This window comes from Primulina huaijiensis, unplaced genomic scaffold (genome assembly GCF_012295235.1).
Source record: "Primulina huaijiensis isolate GDHJ02 unplaced genomic scaffold, ASM1229523v2 scaffold16847, whole genome shotgun sequence".
NCBI classification, from domain to species: Eukaryota; Viridiplantae; Streptophyta; class Magnoliopsida; order Lamiales; family Gesneriaceae; genus Primulina; species Primulina huaijiensis.
In genome coordinates, this window is record NW_027343420.1 from 157,231 (window position 1) to 175,479 (window position 18,249).

At 36.6% G+C, this 18,249-nt stretch overlaps 6 protein-coding genes across 12 annotated transcripts in view; 5 read left to right on the plus strand and 1 right to left on the minus strand.

The window, feature by feature from the left end:
* LOC140965939 (uncharacterized) overlaps positions 1–2,768 on the plus strand; it is a 4,655-nt gene extending 1,887 nt beyond the window's left edge. The window contains exons 2-8 of the mRNA XM_073426215.1: positions 443–590; positions 691–841; positions 923–1,048; positions 1,145–1,225; positions 1,366–1,558; positions 1,628–1,892; positions 2,256–2,768. Of these exons, the coding sequence (XP_073282316.1) occupies positions 443–590; positions 691–841; positions 923–1,048; positions 1,145–1,225; positions 1,366–1,558; positions 1,628–1,892; positions 2,256–2,521 (1,230 nt within the window). The 3' untranslated portion in view covers positions 2,522–2,768. The remainder of the gene's footprint in view (positions 1–442; positions 591–690; positions 842–922; positions 1,049–1,144; positions 1,226–1,365; positions 1,559–1,627; positions 1,893–2,255) is intronic.
* Positions 2,769–3,791: 1,023 nt separating this feature from the next.
* On the plus strand, positions 3,792–6,579 carry LOC140965913 (translocase of chloroplast 34-like). Of its 5 annotated transcripts, none has more exons than XM_073426163.1 (8): positions 3,792–3,886; positions 4,243–4,346; positions 4,740–4,847; positions 4,953–5,077; positions 5,160–5,436; positions 5,781–5,849; positions 5,930–6,091; positions 6,329–6,579. In XM_073426163.1, the coding sequence occupies exons 2-8, from the start codon at positions 4,248–4,250 to the stop codon at positions 6,404–6,406; spliced, it is 918 nt and encodes a 305-aa protein (XP_073282264.1). In that variant the 5' UTR covers positions 3,792–3,886; positions 4,243–4,247; the 3' UTR covers positions 6,407–6,579. The 5 variants fall into 5 exon arrangements, with proteins under 5 accessions (XP_073282264.1, XP_073282265.1, XP_073282267.1 ...); XM_073426164.1 differs by having other exon boundaries at positions 3,830–3,902; XM_073426166.1 differs by having other exon boundaries at positions 3,831–3,988; positions 5,172–5,436.
* A 624-nt stretch (positions 6,580–7,203) lies between these two features.
* LOC140965912 (cell division cycle 20.3, cofactor of APC complex-like) lies at positions 7,204–10,432 on the plus strand. 2 transcript variants are annotated; one of them, XM_073426160.1, is made up of 8 exons: positions 7,204–7,696; positions 7,832–7,933; positions 8,296–8,478; positions 8,735–9,004; positions 9,088–9,190; positions 9,278–9,594; positions 10,022–10,180; positions 10,268–10,432. In XM_073426160.1, the coding sequence occupies exons 1-8, from the start codon at positions 7,610–7,612 to the stop codon at positions 10,409–10,411; spliced, it is 1,365 nt and encodes a 454-aa protein (XP_073282261.1). In that variant the 5' UTR covers positions 7,204–7,609; the 3' UTR covers positions 10,412–10,432. The 2 variants fall into 2 exon arrangements, with proteins under 2 accessions (XP_073282261.1, XP_073282262.1); XM_073426161.1 differs by lacking the exon at positions 7,832–7,933.
* A 266-nt stretch (positions 10,433–10,698) lies between these two features.
* LOC140965915 (ATP synthase subunit delta', mitochondrial-like) lies at positions 10,699–12,700 on the plus strand. The gene is made up of 2 exons (XM_073426168.1): positions 10,699–10,970; positions 12,199–12,700. The coding sequence occupies exons 1-2, from the start codon at positions 10,704–10,706 to the stop codon at positions 12,541–12,543; spliced, it is 612 nt and encodes a 203-aa protein (XP_073282269.1). The 5' UTR covers positions 10,699–10,703; the 3' UTR covers positions 12,544–12,700.
* Positions 12,701–12,848: 148 nt separating this feature from the next.
* On the plus strand, positions 12,849–14,449 carry LOC140965914 (E3 ubiquitin-protein ligase BOI-like). Its single transcript, XM_073426167.1, has 3 exons — positions 12,849–13,348; positions 13,446–13,774; positions 13,875–14,449. The coding sequence occupies exons 1-3, from the start codon at positions 13,330–13,332 to the stop codon at positions 14,361–14,363; spliced, it is 837 nt and encodes a 278-aa protein (XP_073282268.1). The 5' UTR covers positions 12,849–13,329; the 3' UTR covers positions 14,364–14,449.
* Positions 14,450–14,685: 236 nt separating this feature from the next.
* Positions 14,686–17,963, minus strand: LOC140965948 (metacaspase-1-like). 2 transcript variants are annotated; one of them, XM_073426235.1, is made up of 5 exons: positions 17,486–17,963; positions 15,874–16,204; positions 15,323–15,443; positions 15,019–15,234; positions 14,686–14,907 (listed from the first exon to the last, which is right to left on the minus strand). In XM_073426235.1, the coding sequence occupies exons 1-5, from the start codon at positions 17,853–17,855 to the stop codon at positions 14,851–14,853; spliced, it is 1,095 nt and encodes a 364-aa protein (XP_073282336.1). In that variant the 5' UTR covers positions 17,856–17,963; the 3' UTR covers positions 14,686–14,850. The 2 variants fall into 2 exon arrangements, with proteins under 2 accessions (XP_073282336.1, XP_073282335.1); XM_073426234.1 differs by having other exon boundaries at positions 14,686–14,910.
* Positions 17,964–18,249: the final 286 nt, after the last annotated feature.

An 18,249-nucleotide genomic window follows, 5' to 3' on the forward strand; every position in this document is an offset into this window, starting at 1 on the left:
TATATATATGCAGGAATGTAGCGATACCTATTATAGTCTCCCTGCCGCTCCCGTTGTGGGGGCAAACTACCTACCCTGTCACTTCTCCAACTATATCCACCAAAAGAATATTCCAAAGCTCAAAAGGTGCAATTTGGATGAAGGTGATTTGTTTTTTCTGTGATCTTGAACGGTTCTAGAGTTTTGATTTAGACAATGACATCTCAAGGGGCCCAGAGGGGTATTGATGATGGAAATCTGAACGAGAGGTAGTCCGTTTGAAAGAAGGCAGTGCTTCTGCCTAGTGATTGGACAATTATTGAAATCAATATTTTTAAGAATGTGTATTAATACTCTACCTCCGTAACTCTGTATAACAGGACTGCTTGATTAAGTAAAGCATCTACTCGTTATATGCATTTATGAATTTATGATGGCTTATCTAGTATGCTATTTTTTTCAGGAAGAATATGACACTCATGATCCGAAGGGATTCTGTTCCTTGATGTTACCATTTCTGAAGAAGAGATCAAAAATTATTGAAATAGTTGCTGCTCGTGATATTGTGTTTGCTCTTGCCCAATCTGGTGTTTGTGCAGCATTTAATCGAGGTACGATGATCTTTAATACAAATGATATGTGCTTATATGGATTTTCCCCCTTTTTATTTTCTTGGAATCAATGCTAATGGACATTTCCTGATGGATGCAGAAGCCAACCAGAGGATATGCTTTCTCAATGTCTGTCCAGATGAAGTTATTCGGAGTTTATTCTACAACAAGAATAATGATTCTCTGATCACTGTCTCGGTCTATGCTTCTGATAATTTTAGTTCCTTAAAATGCAGAACCACGAGGATTGAGTATGTAATTCCTTTGCTATTTACTAATATGATCTCTATTCATCATTGTCCTGTTTCTCATTTAGGTGTGGTATCTTTCAGATACATACGAAGGGGTAAACCTGATGCTGGTTTTCCTCTATTTGAGTCAGAATCTTTGAAGTGGCCGGGTTTTGTGGAATTTGATGATGTAAATGGAAAAGTTCTTACCTATTCTGCACAAGATAGGTAAATAATCAACAATCTCTATGTCGTAATCTTCTAAAGTGTCTCCCTAAATTTCAATAGTTAGTGCTGCTTTGCTAATATCTGTTTTGTTTTCAGTATATACAAGGTGTTTGACTTGAAAAACTATACAATGTTGTACTCCATTTCTGATGAAAATGTTCAAGAGATTAAGATCAGGTATCATTTTCACTGCACTAAAATGTCTGTCTGTGCGCATGGTCAGGGAAATCTTTTTTTCCCCATTCTGATTGCATTTATGTCGGATTGTGGATGTATGATTTATTTTTTAATGACATCTACCTTACTTTGGAAAACAGCCCAGGAATTATGTTATTGATATTTACAAAAACTAGTGGTGGTGTTCCTTTAAAGATTCTATCAATAGAGGATGGAACTGTTCTCAAGTTTTTCAACCATCTCCTTCATAGAAACAAGAAGGTGGATTTCATCGAACAGTTCAACGAGAAGCTCCTTGTCAAGCAAGAGAATGAGAACCTTCAGATTCTTGATGTAAGTTACTTGGGCATAATCCACAAATGACGTTCTTATCCTCATAAATCTGACGACTTCTCTCTTTAGGTCCGTAATTCCGAGTTAACAGAAGTTAGCAGTGCTAAATTCATGACACCATCTGCATTTATATTTCTGTATGAGAACCAATTGTTCCTGACATTCAGAAAAAGAACCGTGACCGTTTGGAACTTCAGAGGAGAGCTCGTGACGTCTTTTGAGGATCACTTGTTATCGCATCCTGATTGCAATACCAATAATATATATATCACCAGCGATCAAGATCTCATCATTTCATATTGCAATTCGGATGAGCCATTATCTGATGGAAATGGTATGTCACGAAGAAAAATGATTATTTTGAATTCATATTCAGCGAGTTTTAATTGTTTCTTTGATTGCAATTGGAAGGAGAAACTGTTTTTGTTTTTTGAAAAAAGCTTAATTTTAGTAAACATACGTTGTTTAAAATAAATGATTTTTATTAGCTTTTGTGTTTTTGGAGAAAGTCAACATTAAGAAACCAGAAAATGTGTCTTTCAAGGTTTTACTTCGACATTTCTTTGAATTTTTTAAAAAGTTCATTGTTATTTATATACATTTTTTTATGAATTCGAAATGTGAATCTGCCAGAGCCGAGCATATAATGTTTAGTTCTTGATAGTGACTAGATGTCTGTCTCACTCTTTCAATGCAGCCGGGTCAATCAATATTAGCGATATCTTGACGGGGAAGTGCCTAGCAAAAATAAAGGCGAGCAACAGTGTTCCTGCAAATGAATGCAACTGCAGTGTAAATTGCCGTGGGAGAAATTGCAACTCAAGAAAGCGTGTCCAAAATTCAAGAATCAGAAGTGGTGTTGCAGAAGCACTTGAAGACATCACGGCTCTTTTCTATGATGAAGATCGTAACGAGATCTACACTGGAAATAGGCTTGGCCTGGTTCACGTGTGGTCTAACTAAAGGCAGCTAATTGTCTGGTTACCACGCGACCACTCAGTATATTTTAGTATCTGGAAATGTATCTTTATATACTCCTTACCTTGGTTTTTGGTCGACTGTTTAATCTACAGAGATTGTTGGCGTCTAGTTTGTTATACCCCCCACCAAGGGGGGATAGTAGAGTTTGTACTACTCAGTTGCTTACATTCGTCAATTTGAACTTGTGGGTTTTTTGCCCTGTTTCAGATTTAGTGTCATTTTTCAGTTGCAGATGTGCTTTCGTAACGAGGTTCTCTGTGAGCTTGCTGCTGCTTGTGGGTTGAATACATGTTGGAATGCAGCCTGGAATCTTGCTGCCTTGTCACTGTTTCAGTTGTAGATGTGCTTTCGTCAATTTTTGTTTTTTTGCGGGAGTGATTATTTTAAGCTACTGTAAATTATACTTAAAAAGTGTTTATAAAGAAGTGATTAATTTTTAAATTATGAAAAAATCAATACTGATTGGTGTTTGGAAACAAAAATAAAAGATAAAATTTTGGAAACAAAAATAAAAGATAAAATGAGAAGTTAGTAGTGTTTGATGGATTATTATTTAAATAAGAATTACATTCTCATCTTTGAGGTTCAATCAAATTAAGTATAATTTTCGAGCTAAAGTTAAAATATTATTATTATTATTATCTATTTTTGTTTATGTATATTTGGCCGCCTTCTTGCGTCCCCTAATATAATTACTGGTTTTAATTAATTTTTTTCCAAAGTTTTTATTAAATTAAATATTTATAATAATTTAATTTTTAAGCATGTTTTCATTAGTTTTAGACTAGATTATTTATTTGTTAATTGAGGCAAAATGAAATTTACATCTAGATATGATCATTATATATGTTTAACATAAATTCAACAATTCAAAAGTGGGCTTTTAAGAAACTTATTTTTAAAAAATATTGAAATAAATTAATGTGACATAATTATTTTTTTTCAAAAATTCTTCTATTAAAATAACAATAACAATAATAATAAAGCAAAAACTTGTGTGAGACGGTCTCACGGGTTGTATTTGTGACACAGATCTTTTATTTGTGTCATCCATGAAAAAGTATTACTTTTTATGCTAAGAGTATTACTTTTTATTGTGAATATGGATAGAGTTGATCCGTCTCACGGGATAGAGTTGATACGTCTCACAGATTAAGATCCGTGAGACGGTATCACATAAGACCCACTCAATAATAATTGTTCTCGTTATTCCGTGATTAAGGTTAAAGGTTAAGTGGAAGGATGTTGTAGTAATTTGACATGCAGTCCTTTCACGAGCCGAAAGAGCTCCCAAGTTCGCTGAAGGCTCGAGATAAAGTTGATGCGTTCGGCGAATTCAAAGATAAGGTATTTCCTCGATTGGGTCGGTTCTCTTAAACCTCCTTTATTCTTTGAATTCCCAATTTTTTCATCGGCGAATCAATTGAGTAATTAGGGTCTATTGACTGTGTAAGTTTTTTTTTCTCTGCCTTTTTTATGGTTTCTTTTATCTTTTGTCTTTTTTTATCCTATTCAAAGGTTTTTGTTGTTTTTCAAGTGGGTTTTGTCTCAAATTCATAAAAAAATTACTACCTTTTGCCTGCTTTATATATATATATATATATATATATATATNGCGTACATTATATATATATCGTGTGTTCTTAGGAGTTGCTTTTGTCCCTGGAAATTTTGATTCGGGAAATTCTTTTCATGGTTGGCAGTGGAAATGGCGGTGCAACTAGTAAGAGAATGGACTGCGATTCAACAGTTTCCTGCAGCAACTCAGGAGAAATTGGTTGACTTGCTGTCAAAGCTAAAGAACCAGGTTCCACTTTTTTCACTTGGCTTGATGGATGTTCTTGAGTATCATTTATGGCAGTAAATAAGATTTTTAGGTCCTACCAGTTTAGTTCCCAGGAAAAGGGAGAAGACATTGTCGTTTATGAACCCAAAATGAGAACAATTAGGGGCGACCAATTATTATTAATAGAAAATATTCAAATCTCCATGAAAATCTTATAAAGATGTTAGACTTGACTCCCAATTAGTAGAAAATATTCAATTATTCAAAAGACACAAAGTTCAATGCCGAGAACAATAGTTGGAAGCTCGAGAATCAGTTATCTGTATTTCTGTTTATTTCTCGTAGAAAATATGTGGTCTTATCTGCAAGTACTCGATGTATAAAGTGTATCCATGGCTTTGTTATTTCCTGTAGAATGTCAATACATTGACAATCCTTGTGATGGGGAAAGGTGGTGTTGGAAAATCTTCCACCGTCAATTCGATTGTTGGGGAACGAGTTGTCACAGTTAGTGCTTTTCAGGTATATAGTGGTTCTCTGCCTGTGGTTTTTGTTTGCTTTTTTATTTCATTATTTGAGGTCTTAAGGATAATGTAATCCTTGTGGCATGCATTCCATTTGTTTCAGTCGGAAACTCCTAGGCCCGTGATTGTTTCACGATCACGATCAGGATTTACACTGAACATCATCGATACCCCAGGGCTTGTCGAGGGAGGATATGTCAGCGACCAAGTGCTTGAGACCATAAAAAGGTTTACATTTGAATATATTAGTGGCTAACGATGGTTTATGATTCTGCAATATCTGAGTTTGATGTCATAAATTTGTCTGTAGCTTTCTGGGCAGGTTCCTTTTGAACAAGACAATAGATGTTCTGCTTTATGTGGATCGTTTGGATGCATATAGAGTGGATAATTTGGACAAACAGATTGTGAAAGCCATTACTGATGGTTTTGGAAAAGATATATGGCAAAAATCCATGGTTGTCCTCACACATGCTCAGCTCTCGCCTCCAGACTTATTGAGTTATGAGGAGTTCTTTTCCAGACGATCAGAGTCTCTCTTGAAATGCATCCGGCAAGGAGCTAGGATTAGTAAAACGGATGCTCAAGTATGCTTAGATTTTACACCACTTACACTCGCAGATTCTTTCTTTTAAAGGAAAAATTGGTTCCATGGTTTACCTGAAGTGAATCTCATTTCATCAATTGAAGAAATTGAACTGACAGTCTGACAGACATGTTGTGCTGTGGAATAGTTAGTGTGTCTCGAGGACTATTTGGCTCAAATTTTTCTCTTTTGGGTTCTCAAATGTTTTAAGATTTCATGTAATTTTTTTAACTAATTATTCATATGAAAGCAATTCAAGATTTAGCCACCCATTTGTTTAATGACTTGATATACATTGAGATGTCTGATGCGGTCTCATTTTAGTTCTTTGCTGTTTTTTCATAGAATTATGCCATTCCAGTTGCTTTGGTTGAGAATAGTGGGAGATGTAACAAGAATGAGTACGACGAGAAGGTCGGTTTGTTGCCACTAGAATTCCTGTTTAGACTCTCACAACTTTGTCAATGGTCTTAAATCGTTTATCTGCATTGTAGATCCTCCCAACTGGTTCTCCTTGGATACCCACTTTGGTTCGTACTATCACCGAAATTACCTTAAATGGAAAAAAGAGTATTCTTGTTGATCGGAAGCTGATTGAAGGACCGAATGCGAATGACAGAGGAAAGTTATTCATCCCTGTCATTCTAGCATTCCAAGTAAGTGATGTTCCAACACTTATACTATATATATAAGCATAAGAATGACAGAACTGTATCAAATAATTGTTAAATTTGTTTTATGGAATGCATCTCTAATTGATGTACAAGACTCAAGATAAATAGCCATTTTGGATCAGAAGATTTGGATAACATTGATGTTATGACATCATGCCGCATAGAGAAACCTGAGTCTTATTGGAGTGATCCTTGATTCTCATTTTCTCTTTGTAACAGTACTTCTTTGTCATCAAAACAATCGAGAAGTGGATCAAGAAGGATATCTCCAGAGACACTAAATCTCCATGGGGGTAGCATAAATTCATACTCGCCACCCTCCGCCTTTCTCTCGAGTTTTATTTTCTATAATTTTTTCTTGAATCTTGATGTAGTTGTTATTTATTTCTAATTTATCAGTGATGTCCGGCTGTATTTGTTCTTGACGTACCTTTTGAGTTCGATTTTTTTTCTTGTTACTTGTTATTCAATTTTGGTTATCATTAGTTTTCGGGTTTTTGATTGCGCATTTGTGCCCCGGGGTGTTCTTGATTCAAAGCATTTACCATAGTCAGTGTTCTAAAAATCCCCGCCTAGGCGTTGGGCGGTCCCGATTTTAGGCTAGTCGAAACTTCTAGGCGCCACCATATTATCCGGGCGTCAGCCTGGTGCGAAAGCCGCCTAGGCGATTTTACAATTAAAAATCCGCTTAGGCGGTTTATACTTAAAAAAAACAAATTATGATATTCCTAATTATAGTATATATATATATCATCGTCTAGTCGGATTTCTACTTTTAAAAAAAAACCAAAATAATAACATTAATAAATAATAATTATATTTTAAAAAATAATGTTGGAAACATATTTGACATTTGTGATTTGTCTGCAATTCATAAATAATATATATTTATTATTACAATTTTAAATTTTATAATTATATATATTTCATATACAAACATAATACTCATGAACTACTTAATGAATTTAAACTTTAAAAAAAACCGCATAGGCAAACCGCTTAGGTCCCGCCTAGTCGCCTAGGCGCTAGGCGGTAGGTAACCGCCTGTCTACCGCTTACCGCTTTTTAGAACACTGACCATAGTATATATGATATTTTATATTTAAGTTTACAAAACATTATAAATTCTATAAATATAGTTTTATATTTTGTAAAAATTTGATATATATGATTATCGGGAGAATTTTATATTTGAGAATTATACTAATTTTTTTTAAATATAAAAAGTTTCCTATTAATCGGCGGCGTCTCAAATCTTCCTTGTTACCGTTTCAAATAAAGGCAACGGTTCAATAATTATCACCCAACGGCCAGTCTCTTCACCATACAGAGGAAAGGCCACCCCTTTTTTTGGCGCGAAGCAGCGTTATAGAATCGAAGTTCGGACACACACACAAATTGCTACGATTTCTTTTCAAAAACCGCATTAACAGTTGATCAACGAAATGTTTCGGTGCATGCGCTGGATTTTGTTTCTGGGTTTTGTAAAATTTTGAATTGATGGATCATGAACGCGACTGGAGACTCCAATCCGACTGGTACTCTCCTACTCGCCTCCACGACATCCCGGTGGAGTACGATTTCCCGGTACGGATTGCGTAAAATGTTCTTGATTCTTTTAAAGAATTATTCCAGTTTCTACTTTAGTTCCTTACATAATCGAGGGGTTCGTAATGATTTCATGCTTTTATTACTTCTTTTATAGAAATTGTTTTGTTTTAGGGAGATAGATTTATACCGAATAGGAGCCTGATGGATCTTGATCAAGCCCACGGTGCATTGACAACCAGGAACAATGCAGGCCCCAAGGAGACTAACTTCAGAGTTGAGCGTTTTTTAAAATTTTTTTGGTGACTTTTTTACGCAGTCATTAAATTAGGGCTTCTCGTTTTCTTGAATCGATATAATGGTTATTATTTGATGGTATTTTTATTCTTGGACATGATGGTGATGTGCAAACGAGTAGTACTTGTCGAGGAAGCAAATGACAATTTCTTAATATTTGATTTTGCGTTAGAAAAGATGGTTCATCTAACGAAATTTTCGGGCAACAAGGATTTTTTAACTTGATGGTGGGAATTTTTTTATCAAAGAGGAGAGAAATTATGCATGTTTAATTCGTAAGCTAATCATATTAAGATGGATTAGTGACTACTAGTTTTTGCTCTCGTTTGAATATAAATCAGATTGCCTATCGAAAGAAGTTGGAAAATTTGACTTTGGATGTTGAAGGAAGGCCATTTCAGATGCTGGTTTTCAGGGGCAGCCCCAAATCAAGTAGAAAATCACAATCACCCCACATGATTGATGAGATGAGACGCAGTGATGAGGATATCTCAGATCATAAGCCCTTACGACAGTTCCCTAAGGTACGTAATGACATGACCGAAGTTAAAATTTCTGCTGTTAATTTTTACTTTCCCATATTCACACTTTCCTTCTCCTGCACAAGTGCAAGTTGCTTAATCACAAGCTTGAGTTTTCAAGATTGTTTTTATATATATCTTCTCTGGTTTTAGATGACAGATATTTGTTTGATATCATTTTTATGTAATTTTACTGTATTCAAAAGCACAAAATTTTTTATTTGCGTCAGCAAGCTTACACCTATATGCTGATGTGCAGCAAGAATCCCGTATTCTGGATGCACCTTATATAAAGAATGATTATTATCTCAATGTCATGGACTGGGGAAAATCCAACATTCTTGCTGTTGCTTTGGGCACAAAATTATTCCTATGGAATGCAGATAGTCGTAAAATTTTGTTGATGTCTGAAGCCAACATCGATGATGACTATCCTGCTAGTGTTGCCTGGTCTGAAGATGCCAAAACTATAGCAGCAGGATACAGGTCCTCTGCAATAGAGCTCTATGATGCTGAGACATTTAAACGTGTAAGAACCACATATATGTTCTTTGGTTTCAAATCCGTGTGTATTTTGTCTTGGATTGAAGTTCCGTATTTATTTTTCAACAGGTGAGATGTCTTAAAGGACACCGGAGAAGGGTTGGCTGTATCGCATGGAACAGTCACATGTTGACATCAGGAAGCTGTGATAAATTCATTATTAATCATGACGGTATTCAAGTTTGAATGTTTATAACATCAAGTGATATTATGAACCTAGTTCGTTTGATCACATTTTAGTTTATATCTTGTTTGACAGTAAGAGCAAAGAACAGCTCGATATGTAATGTGAAAGTTCATACTCATGAGGTATGCGGTTTGAAGTGGTCGAGCACTGGAAATATTCTAGCAAGCGGTGGCAATGACAATCTTGTGTACATATGGGATGCATGTAAAATGAGCTCAATGCATTACATTCACCGATTTAATAGTCATTGTGCTGCTGTGAAGGCTCTTGCTTGGTGCCCATATAACTACGACTTACTAGCTTCTGGAGGAGGCACAGATGACGGCACACTCAAGTTGTGGAATGTGCAGAAAGGAGCCTGTGTTCGCAGTATAGATACTAAAGCACAGGCAAGTTAATACTTTTTCTACCTCTGAAGTGATTTTAAGCTATGTTTAACTAGTGGTTTTACGTTTGATCTTTGATCATTTCCTTTTTTTGATGATTAAGAGCTAAGCTAATACTTCTATTTAGGGCTGACCAGAAATGTTTTATTTTGTATAATAGCAATGTCAGAGTGGGACTGGGGGTTGGAGCCTAGAGGTTACATTTCTAATATACACATGCAATTATGTACGACTTAGTCTTCCTCATGCCAAAAACTATAGCTATTCGTAACTGTATTACACAAAATCTTTGAAATTATACAATATCATATCAGGCATTAGTAACTTCAATCGACAGGTCATGACAAGCGACGACCACCCCTTACCAGTTCCATCCTTGCTACTTCGATATTACTCAATAAACTTGGTTTTGTTGGTGTTGCTTTAACAGGTATGTGGACTGATATGGAACAGTCATCATAAAGAGATACTGAGTGGACATGGCTATGGAACTGATTGTAAGAACCAAATATGTTTATGGAGGTATCCATCCATGTCCAAAATTGGACAATCTTCGAGTCACGCATCTAGAGTTCTTCATCTTTCCCAGGTCTGTTATAACAAGTCACATAACTAAAAAATAGTGAAAAATGGAATTGATTTATCATTCGTTTCTCGTTTTATTCATTTTGTACAGAGCCCGGATGGACAAACCGTGGTCTCGGCTGGAGCAGATGAAACTCTGCGATTTTGGGAGGTGTTTGGTCCAGCACAAGATACCGGTTCAAACGTTTCATATTTGAAAAGTCTATTGTCTTTCAAGACATCACTCATAAGATGATTTGAAATGGAAATAAAGTGCAACATTTTTGCTGTGTTTTTTTGCAACTCATTTGAAAAGTTTCTTGAATATATTTGGGTTTGAAAAACTCTGGATTTGAAGTCAGTCTCATCTAATTGTTTTCTTAGAAACAAAATTCACTTGCCTAAATCTATGTGAAAAAACGTGGGCCTAAAATTCCAGCCCAAAAGAAGCCCATATAATGACCCAAATTGCAAAACTTCTCTCTCTACATCTCGTAGTCCATTTCTGATTTCCCCCGAAACGCCTTACACTCGCTCAGTCAGCAAGAATGTTGAGGCGGGCTCCAAGATTCCTCGTTGATCGAGCTTCCGCCGCAACGATGCGGTGGTGCCGCCCATTCTCCTCTGATTTACCGTCGGAGGCTTCCAGCGACTCCACGTTCGTTGACGCGTGGAAGAAAGCGGTACCTAACATAGACCCACCAAAGACCCCAAGTACTTACATGGCACCGCGACCCCCGGTCCCATCCACCATGCCCTCTAAACTAACCGTCAATTTGGTTCTTCCTTATGATTCCATCTTATCTGCTAAAGAGGTACAATCGTGAGCAATTACTTTTGTTTATGGGTTTAGTTTGAAATATGTGATGGTTAAGTGGCATTGCAAGTGTTTCTGTTGAATGGATGTTTGAGGGTTTTTTTTGGTGATGTGTTGCCAGGAAATGATGGGACTCTGTGTTTGATTTTAGGGTTTTCCATTATCGTGAGATGTTTGAAGATCACGGATGAAGTATATGGGAAATGGGTGTATTGATTAGATTTAGCTACTGATATTATGAGGTTGTTTATTATTTTAAGTTTGTTAATTGAAGCCGCCTCATGTAATTTCAAAACTTGTGTGTGTTATATTGTGAGAAAGCCGATTTAATATGGATATAAATATATCTGTTTGATTTGAAAATGTTCTGGGTTTTTTTTTTTTTTTTTTTTTTTTTTTTTTTTTTTTTTTNAAATATTTAAGCTTTAAGTCCTTGATCACAGAGGTATGATGTTTGGCTTATTGTATTTATATTTTACCAAGTTGTAGAAATTAGTTTAGTTCAGTTTGGATTTTAAAATGATTAGCTCATAGATTTGAAGCATCTATAGAATTATGATGCAGCTATGTTTCACTTGAAATCTAATATGGGTGGCTAATTGGATTAGATGTAAATTTTTTTTGTGTTGTATCCTTTTTTCATTCAGTAAGAATTATCACAGAGGAGCTCTTTTTCGTTTTCCCTTATTGTTTTTCCAAGTTAAAGCGTGAAACGCTAGATTCTCTATTTGGCTTGAAAAGTGTGTTTTATGTCAGACCGATCAGTTAAATAAAACATGTCTTGTTATTTCTCTTATGCCTTTTTATGGCTCTTGTGTTTACCAATAAAGGATGCTTCATAAGATTTGTGGGGATAGTTTAATTCATTTAGATAAAGGAGATTAAAGTACTGATTGGACCTTCCTAATCAATAATTTTTTATTTCAGTTCGCATTCAAGCAATTACCTCTGAATTTCTCAATGTACAGCTATTTCACTTGTGAAGCACTGATGTTCTTGATTGGGTATAAGACATTGGTTGGAAAAATTAACTTAGAAATAGCTCATCAATCCAGAGGTTGTATTTTTGCTTTCACTCCAGCTCTATACCCTCAAGCACTGCAATGCGTTGATTCATGAAAATTTCGGAGGATTTGATAATTGATTTGATATTTGCTATAGCTTTCTTGAAAGATGATCTGTGGCACTTGACCTTGTTGGCTTGTTTATGTGTTGTGTCATATTAGGTTGATATGGTCATAATCCCTGCAACAACCGGACTGATGGGTGTTTTGCCCGGTCATGTAGCTACGATTGCTGAGCTGAAACCTGGTATTTTATCAGTTCATGAGGGTAATGACATAAGCAAATATTTTCTGAGCAGCGGGTTTGCCTTTATCCACGCAAACTCTGTTGCTGATATAATAGCTGTTGAGGCCACGCCCGTGGACCGAATTGATCCAGACTTGGTTCAGAAAGGGCTCGCAGAATTCCAACAAAAGTTAAACTCCGCATCAACCGATGGTGAGAAAGCTGAAGCCCAAATCGGGGTCGATGTACACAGTGCTCTGAGTGCTGCGCTCACGGGTTAACGGCTACTACATAGACAGACATGTTTCTTTTATCCACATTTTTTTTCCTGTTTGAGTTGAATCTTTTTGTACACATTCGCAGAGGCTCTCTCTCAGCATTCTTGTTGAAATAATCATCTTTAAATCGTGAGGTCAAGGGGTTTCTTGAACAAATTTTCAAGACAAAGTTGACTCTAATGCGTTTCTTGAACTCGTGCTACTAAATGTGTTTCATGTGTAGTTATTGCTTTCATCCATCAATCCTCTGTTTCTCCAACCTCGTTCAATATTTGTCTATACTCCTCTTTTAAGAAAAAAATGTGTGGGTTTAGTGATGCCTGTTTCCTTTTAAATATAGTCCTCCCACCTGTATACATAAATGCAAATGTGGAGAAGCTCACAGATCCAGAAAAAAATGTGGTTATTTTGTTAAACAAAGACGATATGTGGATGATCATGGAATTAATACAATTTGAGTGAAAATAGTAAGAATCTACCAATTAATTATAACCATCATTGAGGTTTTTGTTTAATATTTCGTACAATATTGTTAAACTTTTTACAACACTAATCTCTTATTTCTTATAATAATGATATAATATCCAAACTAAATACTTAAATTCTTTACTATAACCGATGGGATTTGCAGTGATGCATTAATTGAAACTACCCCATTTAATTTCCAAAGGCATTGCGTCTGTTGATATAGATATAAATGGATTGTGTTCTGTTTCTCCGAACACCGCCACCGTTTCGCTCATTATAGAACTCCTCCACCGCCACCGTTTGAGACCCGACCGTTCTGCAATGATCATAAAAAATGGAGGTGCCTCCCTTTCTCTCTGAGTTGGTTCTTTCTGTGGAGTTCATTAGTTTCTTGTCTTTTTAAGCGGTTATTATTCTAACTCTCAACTTTCCCGCAGTGCCAAAGGATTTACGCAAGAGAAAAATGAAGGGAGTTGCAGAAGAACCATCCATAGCACAGCAGCAAATGAACCTCTTCAATCTGCAAGGTCAACAGCGCTTCGCTTCTCCAAGTATTCCCGTCAATGACGGCCACCGATCACGAGTTCAACAAATCCTCAACACCGCTGCGCCGGCTTTCAAACCCTTTTCTTCTACCTCCTGGGGTGCTTTCGTACCCTTCATTTCGACTCCGTCGTTAGACTCCATTGCTGACAAGTACCCTCTCTCCATAGATGTTATAAAGAGACGAAACGATAATCAAATTGATCAAATAATCACAGCCCATGTAATCACTATTCCCGTACTTTAATGGGATGATCTTAGTTTTTTTTTTTTGTTAACGTGATTTTTTTAGTGATTAATTCGGAATTTGTTTCATGTCACAGGAAGTGAATCTGAGGCATGCATTAGGAGGAATGCTGTCGGAGCACCACCGCATCACCCACGACGCGGCCGAGGAGAGAGTGACCGAGAAACTGAGAGAGAGAGAACTGGAACTGCAAGAAAACATGAACAAAAACTTGGAATTGAAAGAGATGGCGTCACACTATAAAGCGGAAAAGGAGAAGGTACACGACAGGGTGAAATTCTTGGAGCAAGTGACGAAATCTTTACAGTACCGCCTGCGGGATGCAGTGGAAGCTCGGCGGTACGCAGAAACGCCGCAAGACGATGCTCAGTCATCGTTCACCGACCCGGATAGAGTTCGACCCGTTAAACTCGAGTGCAAAGTCTGTGAGGAGCGGGTGGCCATGGTGATGATGTGGCCTTGTCGCCACGTGTGTGTCTGTGTGCAATGCGACGCCGCCGTTAAGGAATGCCCTGTTTGCGGTTCGGTCAAGAGGACGAGCGTGGAAGTGTGTATCCCAGCTTAATGGTCCGGTGATATTTTGTTCATTTTTTTTTTTCACATATCTGTAATTTTACAATTCTATATGATTTTTGTAAAATCCTACATGAAAACCAGATATGATAATAAGTGCCAATATTTGTTACTAAAATTTATTCTAATATATAATTACACCTTTACTCAAATCTCATATAACTTTTTTTTATTGTAATATAATATAAATTAATATATACGTACAAAGATTACTAAAGTTGTCTACAGATTAGGAATAATAAATGGTGCCTTTCTGATAATTCACGAGAAACTAACCCTCCCTACTTCAAGGGAAGTGCAGATCGGTAACGTCGTGCATAGTCTATATTTTATATCATATGTACAAACAAACTTTCTATTACTTGGAAACCAGGTATTGATTGTACTGTGCTTCATCACATTGAAAAAGAAGAAAGAAAGCCGAGAGCTTTTGCTGTCACTCTTTGGTTGCAGCAGAAATGAAATACTAATCTTCCATCTTATAGAGAAAATGGCTTAGCATAAACATCAAATGGTTCATTAGCACTAAGCTGTGGCTCCTGCAAGCAGGAGAAAATGCCAGGTAGAACAAGTTGATAATTGTCGAATTGTATAAAATAACTTTGATGCTATACTTCGTAATTTAAAGTCATGACAGAATTGCATACCTGTCTGATCTTTCCAATGCCAGCACTTCCCCCAGTCAAAAGCATTGTGACAAGTGTTGTAACAACACCCCCTCCTATTTCATCATCAGCATTTCGAATGGTAGACCTCATTGCATTTAAAATACTTCCATATGTAGGATTACTTACTTGGACTTGTTCAACTGCTTGGATAAATGAAAATGTCATTGCGCCTGTTGAAATCACCTTGGAAAGAGCCTGTCCAGCAGTTGTTTGTGTGTTAAATATCATAGGTATGTAGCGAAGAAGTGAACTCGATATTGAAACGTTGGTGACCGAAGCTTACAGATGTATCTGCTGAGGTTTGATCGTCATCACAACCACTAAAGGATATGACTTCTCCTCCACTAGTGCCTTTCCAAGTACTTGTTCGAGGACGATGGTCTTCCCATACATAACGCCCAGTTCTGAATCCACATATAAATGGATGAACATTTGAAAGTTTGTAATTTTTTTGTGGTAAATTTGTCAGCACCCATGTATTATTTAGGCTTAAAATACAGCAACAAAGGTCACCTATTATCTTCTATTTTGTAAACAGTGGCGGAGTCGGGAGTTTCGGTTCATATTTTCACGAGCATTTAAGTGCATCTCTCCTCGGTGTCATCATAAAAATAAAAATGTAGAAGTCAATAAAAATATTTAAGAGGGCGATGCTGTGTCCTGGAACCTTGGGCGAGTACAGATGTATTTTGGGGAAGTGGTGGTGCACTAGAGGGGGGCTGAGTAAGATTTTGCTTGTACATAAGAAAATACATGCTCAGAATCTAGACAGTACAGAAATAGGCGTAGCACCAAATGATAAGCTTAAATATATGATGTTCCCGAGTGACAAACCTGTCCATTCTACAAAGATACGGTAAATCTAGCATTGTGCCACTGTGACATGAATCTATGATTGCGTGAAGCTTGACACCAGAAGGAAGTGGCCTAACAATAGTTGCATTGATTTCATCATCAACAATCATTCCATGTGTCTCGAAATCCAAAGGACATAGTGTTTCATCAAATCCATCGACCTCATCTCCTGTGTAGTTCCTCTTTTGTGAACCGTGGCCGGAGTAATGAAACACTAGGGAGTCCCCAGGTTGGCAACCTTGTACAAGCCAAAACATAGCCATCCTAATGTTGTGTTTTGTTGGGATTTTGTATGGATCCATCTCCTCTTCTGAAACAACATAAGCACACAGTCAGGAGGTTACGAAACACGGCATTTCAGAAGATTGTTACGAACTAAACCATTTACGCCACCTTTCGCACAATGTTTTCGAATTAGCCGGTCGTTATGGATTGTTATATATCAATGCTAGGATCATCCTACCTCGGTACTAATAGCTCGGCGTTAGATTAAATTAACGACACGTTCGGCGAAAATTATCTCATGTAACATAATCAATTCAGCATATTCGTATTGGTGGTGGATGATCCTAGCCATTGTTTTTTTAACGGGTTCCTCTCGAACTATATACTGTATTTCTAAAGTTTATAGATAGATATCACATTATTGTGTGCTAGTTTACTGAAAAATTAGAGGTGAATCCTCCAATTAATTCCTTTTGAATCTTGTTGAGCTGTTATTTCGACAAAAACTGATGCAAAGAAAGCACATTTCAAACTTCGGTTCCATCTGTGGACCTGAAAGAATAATATAAAGGATATGGTTCACTTTTTAGATTTTGACAATCATGTATCACTACTATTAATTGGCTTCAATATCTTCGAAATTAAGCAATGCCTTACATGTCCATGTTTTGCATCTCAATTTGATTTATAGACTCTCTTATTAATTAAAGGTGTTTCTCAAACTACTGGTAAAAATTCCACTTTTAAAGGTCCATTTTTTGGAGAATAGGGAGTTTAATTAGGTAGGAAATGTTCATTGTTCAGTGGTTCTTGTGATAAATTAATGGCAAAGAGGAAAAATCAATAATTGATTTCTATATCAATTACCATTAATAATTTAATGATTTTTTATTTTTATTTTTTGGGAAATGTGATTTAATTATTTGGGATGAGCATGGCTTGACATAGAATGTAGAAAAATTTCAAGTTACCTTTACACACGCTATTCTCGGGGTTACATGTAGAGACACTACCCAATGATAGAATCAAGGGCTCAAATTTAGCCATACATACATGAGGTCCAATAATTTTTTTAAAATCACATATATATGTGAATCTTGTCCATTCAAACCATGTGGGAACAGTGACTCACATGTAGCATCGAAGCTACCATATTCTGAATGCAGATATTGAACTTAAGTTCGATACCCTATTCTCAATGCAGATATTGAACTTAAGATCACTTGTCTTAACGACATAAAATCAATCTCCACATTTCCCAACTCAGATACTGATTCAAACAAACTAAGAACAGGATCATAATATTAAAGTAAGTAGAAAATAAATTAAATCCAATATAATGAAGATTCAAAAAACAAAAAATTACCAGTGAGCATGAGAATGGATGATTCGGGGAATTTGAACCTGTGAATCAGCAAGTATTTCATGCATTTAGCATCATTAATGGTGCCCTTCAACTCGTGCCTCGAGTACCTGTACGAGATCCCCACGATCACCGCCTTCTTCCGAAGGTAGGCGGTGGAAGGAGGACCAGGCCGCGTTTCGCCCGTTGAGTAGTGGCCATTGTATCCGTTGAGAGAGGAGGGCGTGGGACGATAAGAAGGCGGCGCAGGTGGATTGGTACGAGGATCACCGATGCGGGTGATGAACTTGCACACGGCACAGCGGATGGCGGCGGCTCCTGGCGGCAGCTGGAGTGGCGTCCGGCAGTTGGAACAATATACTAAAATCAACATTTTTAAGCGATCAAGATTCAGTAAGAGTTTAGTAAAATTCAAGATCTTTTTCGTGGGCGAGTGAGAATAATCACAGTTGGAGAAAAGGAGAATGGAGACGAAGTCAAAATCAAGGGGAAGGAAACGAGTTGGTGGAAAATATTGAAAACGGGAGCTTTTTATTGGCTAATCTTTTTAGGCCTTTTGTCATCTCTCGTTTTATTTCACTACATATAACTTTTTTAAGAAAAAACTCATACAGTATTGTAATTTGAATTATTCTGACATTTACACGATGAGTAAGTTTCCTGAGAGACGGGTTGATTCTGTTCGTATTTATAAAGAAAAATAATAATTTTGATATAAAAAATAATAATTTTTCATGAACCATACTAAGTTGAAGATACGTCTCACA

Bases quoted from the DNA above. Each gene is read 5' to 3' on its own strand.
- LOC140965913 (XM_073426163.1), top strand. From the start codon at position 4,248: ATGGCGGTGCAACTAGTAAGAGAATGGACTGCGATTCAACAGTTTCCT. The intron at 4,347-4,739 runs GTTCCACTTTTT...TATTTCCTGTAG, and splicing joins TGTCAAAGCTAAAGAACCAG to AATGTCAATACATTGACAAT. The intron at 6,092-6,328 runs GTAAGTGATGTT...TCTTTGTAACAG, and splicing joins CTGTCATTCTAGCATTCCAA to TACTTCTTTGTCATCAAAAC.
- LOC140965912 (XM_073426160.1), top strand. From the start codon at position 7,610: ATGGATCATGAACGCGACTGGAGACTCCAATCCGACTGGTACTCTCCT. The intron at 7,697-7,831 runs GTACGGATTGCG...GTTTTGTTTTAG, and splicing joins CGGTGGAGTACGATTTCCCG to GGAGATAGATTTATACCGAA. The intron at 9,191-9,277 runs GTATTCAAGTTT...CTTGTTTGACAG, and splicing joins ATTCATTATTAATCATGACG to TAAGAGCAAAGAACAGCTCG.
- LOC140965915 (XM_073426168.1), top strand. From the start codon at position 10,704: ATGTTGAGGCGGGCTCCAAGATTCCTCGTTGATCGAGCTTCCGCCGCA. The intron at 10,971-12,198 runs GTACAATCGTGA...GTGTCATATTAG, and splicing joins CCATCTTATCTGCTAAAGAG to GTTGATATGGTCATAATCCC.
- LOC140965914 (XM_073426167.1), top strand. The intron at 13,775-13,874 runs GTAATCACTATT...TTCATGTCACAG, and splicing joins ATCAAATAATCACAGCCCAT to GAAGTGAATCTGAGGCATGC.
- LOC140965948 (XM_073426234.1), bottom strand. From the start codon at position 17,855: ATGTTGATTTTAGTATATTGTTCCAACTGCCGGACGCCACTCCAGCTG. The intron at 15,235-15,322 runs GTAAGCTTCGGT...ACTGCTGGACAG, and splicing joins AAACCTCAGCAGATACATCT to GCTCTTTCCAAGGTGATTTC. The intron at 14,911-15,018 runs GTATGCAATTCT...TCCTGCTTGCAG, and splicing joins GCATTGGAAAGATCAGACAG to GAGCCACAGCTTAGTGCTAA.